Genomic DNA, 8,601 nt, shown 5'->3' on the forward strand with positions numbered 1-8,601 from the left:
CTGAAGATGTCAATAATCAGGGAAGAAGAATGTAACGTTCCATCTGTCCTAAATCGCCCCCAGCAAGCTGCACACTGGGGTCTCTTCCCACAGGCCTCCTTCCACTGGTGTGTAACCTTCACAATCGGTCTGGCTCTGGGGATCCCACCGGATTTGGGTTCTGCTAGGTTCTCTTGTCCCCTCTCCAGTGCCATGCACTCTCTGAGGTCTTTCTGACTACGTAAAGCCAATTTCCTCAAAGAGACAAGCTGCCGGTGGTTTTTATTGGTTTGTACATCGTATTTATTGGAAGTGGAAATACTTTGCGTTTGAACCCTCTTCGCTCCCTCTTGCACAGTGGATAGATGCGCGCGAGTGAGCTGTGGAGGGCCCGTCAGGGGACACAGTGCTGACAGGTGAGATGGGCTACCTGGTGCAAGTCAGAAGGTTTAAAAGACTTTGGAGGGAGAAATATCTGGCCTGGGACACAAAGGTGCCTGGTAGGAAGCAGTTTGAGAGGAAGATGCGAGTAATGGAGAGATCAGAAGGGAGCAACTGGTCTGGAGAGCAAGCAGTTCTGACTGCTGTGGCTCTGAACCCCATCTCTGCCCTTGATTTAACCTTGATTGGTGGCCCTGTAACTCTCGGTTCAGGTCTTACTGTAAAAGAGGAGTAACCATTACGTTTGGATGGTTGTAAGGATGACATAATTCCAACGGAAACATATTCAGCTCCTAGCACAGTGCCTGCTTTATAACAAGCCTTTAAAAAAATAAATTTCACCAACAACAGTTTTATGTGCTTTTGCACAGCAGGCCAGTGGCGTGGTCTCTGGGATTTCCCTGCTCTCAGCACACGGAAGCATCACACACCCAGGTTTTAGTCTCCTGGAAACATCTCCTAATGCCTCAGGACATTGTGTTTGGGTTTTGAGAAGGTAGCGGGCAATGTTCCCAAACCTCCATGGGACTCAAAGGCTTGAGGTCGTCTAAAGTTCTGAGATGGAATCGTGTGTCATGACTTGGGGCTATTTTTTAAATTCCATGGAAAATGGTTACCAGAGGGAAACAAACCAAAGCGAGCATTAGGGAGTCAGGGTGAATCTTCTGGAAACATGAGCAGGGGTATTTTGCAGTGGGGGTTATCTAGACCTTTATATCATCTCCTGAGGGAGGTGAGATGCTATTGTTCACATAAGGCTAGTGTGCATGGGGCCTGGAAATGGGCATCAAAAACAAAGCTGTACTCACTACAGTTTCTGACCATGGGTTCTGTTAGCTCTCAGGGGAGAGTCTGGAGCCATGGTGGCTGCCCGGACCTGTCTTGAGGGATGTCTTCTCTCGCCTCTCTTCTCACTTTGTACGTAAGGACTAGGCGCTTCCTGCTTGGACGCCTGTTTATTGTGAGCCCTTCTCCACAGCTCTGATTTCAGGCTGGGAGAAAAGCCAAGACCCAGGGTCTGGGCCTGCAAAGTGGAGGCCACTGAGGCCTGTGTCAGTAGCCACCAGGGATGCTGAGCCTGTGTTCTGCCTGCACTATGGCTATCCTCCTGGTCAGAGCCTTTTTAAAATTTAGTTTCTGAAACAAAGAACTAAGAAGATACAGGGACACTAAAAGAAGGAAAACGGGATTGATGTTACTTCCTGCTTTAAAACAAGCTGGAACAACTTAAAAACAACCAGCATTCTTCAGTGCGTGCGTGCATGCGTGCGTGCGTGCGCGTGCGTGCGTGCGTGCTTGTGTGTGTGTGTGTGTGTGTGTGTGTGTGTGTGTGTGTGATTGTTTTTCCAGGTCCCCTTTCCTTAGGATTTTCAACAATGGGCACAGAATTTTCAAGGAGCTCTGAGCTGTGCAAACAGATATCTCACATTCTTCTTTTGGTTTGCATTGCCTTAATGCTTCTAGGAAAGCCTCCCAGACAGAAGCCTTCTTTGAGACTCTATCCTCAGATGTGACTCTAGGACACCCTGGCTCTTACCTCTAAGTCTCTCACACACCACACTCTAACAGAATGTGTAAGGCCCAGACATCCAGGTTCCCACCTACCTGGTAATCCATGGGCCGCCCAGCGCTTGGCTCCATCTTAATGTCTGGCTTAGACCTGAGGCGGAGAAGGTACTGTCAGGTTGGTATGAGGGATGGAAACACCAGAGGGACAAAATTGTGACCTTCATTCATATACTCAATTCTGCCAACAGAATTGGGGGTGCACGGGGTGAGGGGATAGATGTCCCCAGTGGCACCAACGGAGAAGATTAAGCAAAGACAGAAGCGACAGGGTGACGGCCATTGGGTGAGCAGAGTCACATGTGGACTAGTCAGCTCTGTGATGTCCCTTCACCCATAGAAGCTCAAGGGCCTGATCCACCCCTGCCTCTACAGGGTGACAGCTCAGAGGACATCCGAAGAAGGGCAGAGGTGGGGAGAAGCTAATCATAGGCCCTGATTTCTCTGCCCCCAAATTTCAGCCCGGCAAGTGGGTCCTGCTCAGCAGGGTGGTGACAGGCAGGGACGCAGGCCCCTGGCCCACTCACCGTTTGTTGGAGACATTGCTGGTGAGAGCGGTGACCGAGGCTAGAGACACGGAGTCAGGGTCCAGCCCATCCCCCAGCCGGATGGCCAGGTGGTCCAGGTCCTCCATCTCCAGCACTGCTGGCCCATCTGGGGAAGAAGGGCAGGGCAGGTTGGAGGATGAAGGCTGGGGACTGTCTCCTGGGAAGGAGCGTTACATTTCTGGTTTATCTGATGGCACTTGCTTAGAATAGTGCCACCCATACATCTCATGTTCTCCTAATCATGACAGGGTCTCACCATGTAGCCCAGGCTGGTGTGGATCTCTATATGTAGACCAGGCTAGCTTCAAACTCACAGAGACCCAGCTGCCTCTGCCTCCCAAGTCTCAGAATTAAAGATGTGTACGGCCATGCCAGGGTCTAACCTTAGTCCTTAAAACGTTTTAATTGCTATTATGTCTATTCTTATTTTCTTCTGTAATCTTAGCCGAATGTCATTCTTTTACTTAACTCTGTTCTCTAAAGCTCTGAGTAGCCTTTGTGGAAGAAAGTAGAAACATCCTGGGCTTACTATATGTAGCTCATCACCATGGCTACACAACGGAGTGGCTACTGATGCAGGTCACAATACACCACACACACACACACACACACACACACACACACACACACACACACATACACACACACATACACACACATACACACACACATACACACACATACACACACATACACACACAGATACACACACACACATACACACACATACACACACATACACACACACACATACACACACACATACACACACACATACACACATACATACACACACATACACACACACATACACACACACACACACACACACACACACACACACACACACACACTTATAGCTAAGAGCCGTCAACGGGGGCATTATTGCATTCAGATACTTCTTACCCCCGAGGTGTAAGAAATAACTTATCCGTGATGGCTGCCGTGGGGTGCAGAGCTCAGGCCTGCACCCTGTGTATGAATCCAGTGGGCTGGGATCGTGATTTGGAAAAGCCAGCCAGACACGGCAGGTTAGGGTTTCATCAGTAGCTGTACCCCTCCATCTAGGAAGAGTGCAGCCAAAACTGGGCAGGGAAGAGAAAGTTCTAGGGCCAGTGAGCCACGTAGGAGAGCCCCGAGGCCGGGTGCACATATCTCCCCACTCTGCCCCACGCACCCCCTTATCTTTCATCTGTCCTTCTTGCCTCCTCTCTTAGGAGGGCCTCCTGTCACCAGGCCCAGTGACCTTTCTTTTGGATGGGTCTGCTGCAGCTGCCAGGCACAGCAAAGCATGCTTTCTTGCTATCTTTTTTTAATTTAAAAAAAAAAAAATCTCTGTGATCACGTGATGGTAAATACTCAACATCTTTTGTCTCCCACCCCAACCTCCACACTGGCCAATGAGAGTCCAAGCCCTGCCAGAGTGGCTGTGTGAGTGTCCAATGGGGAAGGAGGGTCATTTGCGATTAGTCTAGGGCAGGCTTAAATGATGGAGACAGTTCATAGAAGTGGCTGCTGCGGCTGTGTGAAAGGCGGTCAGGACCACGTTGCCTACCTTGTCTTTGGGGCTCCTCTTTGTGGGACCGAGTCTTGCCGAGTTTCATGGCCGAGAACACACTCCTTCCTGCTCTGTAAAAGGGAAACCCCCAGAGTGAGGTGAGGGCGGGGATAGATACAAACAGAAAAAGCACAAACACACAAGAGACAGTCCCTGAGGGGCTCAGAGAAAAAGGAGATGGTGCCCCCCCTCGTTCATTTTTCCCAAGATACAATACAACTTAGGGGCCGTGGGCCCCAGAGGACATAGGACACTCCTTCCCAGGCACGGTCTTCAGGTTAATGAAGAGCAAGGAGGAGTCCCAGCTCACCAGGGAAGTGGCCCGTGGTGGGGCTGGGTCTTGAGCGTCTCACCTAAGGCCTGTTTTCTCAGAGCTCTGAGATCTGCAAGGTTCCTCAGCCTTCTTACTGTTCATGCACCCCCACTAGAGCTAACAGGAAGAGAGGCCGGATGCCCAGAGACAACATCAGAACAGATACATAGGTCCGGGGGACTGGGAGGGACAGACTGAGGCTGAGACTGAGGTAGGAGCCATGGATGCCCGCTCTTAAGGTCCCAGGTGGCTTTGGTACGTAGAGCCTGCCCTGTCTTACTCTATTCTCTGTGCCAGGAGAGTCTTCCGAGTCCCCAGTGCACAGGGTCTTTCTCTTGTCCTGGTTTCCCCTCTACCTATGCCTTCCTACAGCAGGCCACCATCTTACCTAGCCCCTTCCTCTTCCTCGCGTGTAGTGTGGCCGTGTGCTCAGGCAAAGGGTCTTGCAGTCAGTGGGGCTGAGGGGAGGGGCTAGGGGTCCTCACAGCCCTTCAGAGATGTCCCTGCAGCCGAGCCTGAGGTCCCCAGAGTCAGGAAAGACCAGGGGTAGGATCCGTGCTTGGAAGCGCGGTATTCCATTACCCCATTCATATTGTATAAGAGGGACACCTGACTCCCTCGCTTCCCATTCTCCTCCTCCCGGGTGTGGCTGCCATACTGCAGGCTCCTGTGGCGGTGGGTAGGTGGGTACGGGCCCATTCTTCAACTGCTTCTAGACCTGGGTCAGCCTCTCTTCACAGAGCCTTGGGCATGGTATCAAAGACACCCAGATCCTTGCTCTGCAAGCTGTACAGTGTGAGGTTGGAGAGAACCTCTCTGCCCTTGTGACAGTTGGGAAACCTCAAGGTCCTCTACTTGGGGTTGGGGGATCAGTGTCATTCCCCAAACCTGGTTCTACCTTAAACCCAGATATGGAATGCGCCCATCTGTGTCCTGTGCTGGCTGGGTGGACAGGGACCACACCTGTCAGGTCGTGTCAACTCATGGATATGTTCGCTGATATCCTAGGCACAGGCTAAAGAGGCCGGCGACCCCGATTTGTCTGCTTTTCCTGGTATTGTGGATTTAAAAATGAAGAAAGGGAAGGAAGGGACTCTGTAAAGGAAAGCTGATGTCCTTGGAGTTATTATTATTTGGCTCAAGCGTCTTCTTTGTTGTTTTCTAGTTTCTCAATAGGTAATCTCATTTTTGTTTTGTTTTGTGTGGTGTGCATGTGTGTATGCATGTCCATGTTCCTGTCGATACTCGGGTATACACGCACATGAGGAGCCCAGAGGTTGACAACGGATGTCTTTCTCAACTGCTCTCCACTTTGCTTACTGAGACAGTGTCTCTTGCTGAACCTAGAGCTCAAGACCGTTCTGGTCATGTTAGCCGCTTGGTCAGTGGCCCCGCCTCCTCCAGAGTCCTGGGATTATAGATGGGTCGCTATGCATACGAGCGTATGACCCAGTGGGCTATATCCCCAAGCCCTTTATTCAGCCAGTGAAGAATTAAAGTCATCTTAGCATCCTATCATAAGAGGAGCAGCTGAGGCTGACACTGTCCCGTCCACATCGCCTCCATGGTCAGGACCTCTCTGAGCATGAATTCATTGTGACCAAAAGGAAGACCGGCACGAAAATTGGAGCTGTGGCAGCGGCTCAGTTGCCAGTGCCATTTGCAGAATGGGACGTCATTTACACAGAGTCCCTCATTCAAAAACGACCCAAGCCTCAACATATCTGGAAGAGACTGATGAGTGTCACATGGTTGGTGACAGACCATCAAGCAGATCAGTGAGCGCGTTAGAACGGGTTGTTTGGAGGCAGGAAAGGATCAGCCGGCCTGGCTTTGCCTGAAGTAACCTGGGGGCTTTGTCCCCAACAAGTGGCTTAAAGGGCAGGGTGCCGGCTGTCCTCAGACTCCTGCAACAGCCCCAGCCTCAGGCTCACATGGGCGCCCACACTGTTTCCACAGCTGGGCCCCCATCCTGTCACAGCCCTGGGATTCTTTTCTGCCTGGGCTCACTGTTGCTTGGCTTCTGTTGTGGATGACACAAGACTCTCAATGTTTGCCTTTGTACTGCTGCTCTTGGCTAGTCCTAGAGTCTTAGTTATGTGCATGTGTGACTTGTACAATGGCATAGCCATGGCTACCTGCTCTAGCCAGAACCTCCCCACCTCTGGTGAAAGGGTTCTGAGACGGTGGACCTGATGCTATGTGGGTCAGAAGAGGCCCTGCCTGGAGACGCTGGCTGGCTGTATCTGGAGCTGGAATCTGGGCTAGGGCCAGAAACCCAGAAGGACTGTGTGGTTTTCTAAAGCTGGTCCCATATAGCGACTGAAGTTCAACACCTGGGGTACCCTTGGATAGTTATGAGCCTTTAATTAAAATGCCACTTTATTCTTTGGTACGAACATTTTGGAGAGTGAAAATTGAGACTTTTAATGAGCATACTTTAACCCAACCACTTCTACTGTACCCTGAAAAAAATTCAAAGGAGAAAACTTCCTCGTAAGACTGGGTCATGTGACTACTATAGCCAATAGACTTGCAGGCAGCACCATGAGCCTGGGATGTCTCAAAATGGTGTTTGATTGGTTAATAGCGCTGATATGTACAGTGATGGACACTGTCTCCGCGGTCCTTAGTCCAAACTCCATGCCTGCCTGTTCTACTTTCTCTCCCGTGTGTGTGTGTGTGTGTGTGTGTGTGTGTGTGTGTATGTATGTGTGTGTGTGTGTGTCAGGGCAGGATGCCATTTCTACCACGGCCCTTTGTGATTTCTCAGTTGACACATCAGAAACTCATTATTGGGAAGGCCCTTTCTACTCTGCTAGTCCCTGGAAAGTAGTACACTCAAGGCAAAGGATAAAGGGCAAAAGGCAAAGGGCAAAGGGCAAAGGGTAAAGGGTAAAGGGCAAACAACAATTTTAAAAATAAAGTTAGTTTAATTAGGACACTTTAAAGATTGTCAACTTATACTGGAGACAGATTTTTTTTTTTAAAGTTAGCTTGTGATTTCAGTTTCTATTCTAAGACTTTTAATTCTGCATCTCTTCTAATGGGGTTCTACAACCACAGAAGGTAGGATGGAGTGAGAAACAGGCACAGAAACAAGTCAGTAGTCAGCTCTATGAAGAGAAGCCTTCAGCCAAGTGTGTCTGTACTCATAGGCACAGAATGCTTGAGAGCTACGAGAGAGCGCTTTTCTCCAAGGGATTCTTTCTAAATAACACTCCATTCTACAAATGACGCTGGCACTTGGGCCATAGCCACACCTGCAATTGCTGGAGCTGACTGACACCTGCTTTATAAAGATCAGCAGCAACAAAGGGCCGCTGAGCTGGTGCAGTGGGTAAAAGGGCTTGCTGCCAGGCCTGACGACCTGAGTTCAATCCCTGGGACTCACATAGTGGAAGGAGAGAACTGAGGACCATAAGTTGTCCTCTGATTTCCGTATGAATGTCATGGCATTCATATGGAAATCACACACATACACATACACACATACACATACACACACAGACATACACACACACACACAAACAAATGTAATGAAACAAAAACAAAACAACAACAACAAAAACCATGCACACATAAAAATACAAACAAACAAAAGACCCCCGACAATTAGGTGAGTAGGGGAGGTGAAGATAGAAACTCACATTTACTTGCAGTGGCTGGATTGCCATGGTCAGAACGATATATCTAGACTGACAGTTCTCTAGAGAAAAGACCTTTAAGTCCGTGCGCTCACTGTAATGCCATCCTTTCCATCCCTAACGTTCCCTCGCTGTGTTCCACAGCTCTCTGTAGCTGTCTGTCAGGAGAGCTGTGTAGTGTGCACACAGGGCTCCAGGGTGGAGGCTGCTTATCCATTAGGACCCGAGGGCGCGCATGGAGGGGACCCAGCAGCCTGGCTGCTTCAGTGATCTGCTCTGTGAGTTATTCTGGAAGCTGTGGCTTAGAAGACGTGGTTCCAAATGAACACTAGACAGAGCCACTTGCCGCCCAGCCAGGGAGTCTCCTCCACAAGCACTTTCCACAGGAAATGTTAAGGCTCCAGGTCTCAGGTAAGCAGGACCACAGAAGCTCAGCACTAGAGGTGGGGTGGGGGTGGGGGTGTCTACACGGCTTCCATGCATTGTTTACACTTCCCAGAGTTCCCAATCTGAGCGTGCACTTCAGCGGCCTCAAGTTGGCTCATCTCT

General features: G+C 50.0%; 1 protein-coding gene across 5 annotated transcripts in view; it reads right to left on the bottom strand.

Annotated features, from left to right (window-relative positions):
• Positions 1-8,601, bottom strand: part of Otof (otoferlin) — a 97,730-nt gene that overhangs the window by 35,785 nt on the left and 53,344 nt on the right. For all 5 annotated transcript variants that reach the window (XM_052184774.1, XM_052184771.1, XM_052184773.1 and 2 more), the window contains 3 exons: positions 4,090-4,163; positions 2,514-2,640; positions 2,026-2,080 (listed from right to left, as the gene is read on the bottom strand). In XM_052184774.1, the coding sequence (XP_052040734.1) occupies positions 2,026-2,080; positions 2,514-2,640; positions 4,090-4,163 (256 nt within the window). The remainder of the gene's footprint in view (positions 1-2,025; positions 2,081-2,513; positions 2,641-4,089; positions 4,164-8,601) is intronic.

This window comes from Apodemus sylvaticus, chromosome 6, assembly GCF_947179515.1.
Source record: "Apodemus sylvaticus chromosome 6, mApoSyl1.1, whole genome shotgun sequence".
In the NCBI taxonomy this organism is placed as follows: domain Eukaryota; kingdom Metazoa; phylum Chordata; class Mammalia; order Rodentia; family Muridae; genus Apodemus; species Apodemus sylvaticus.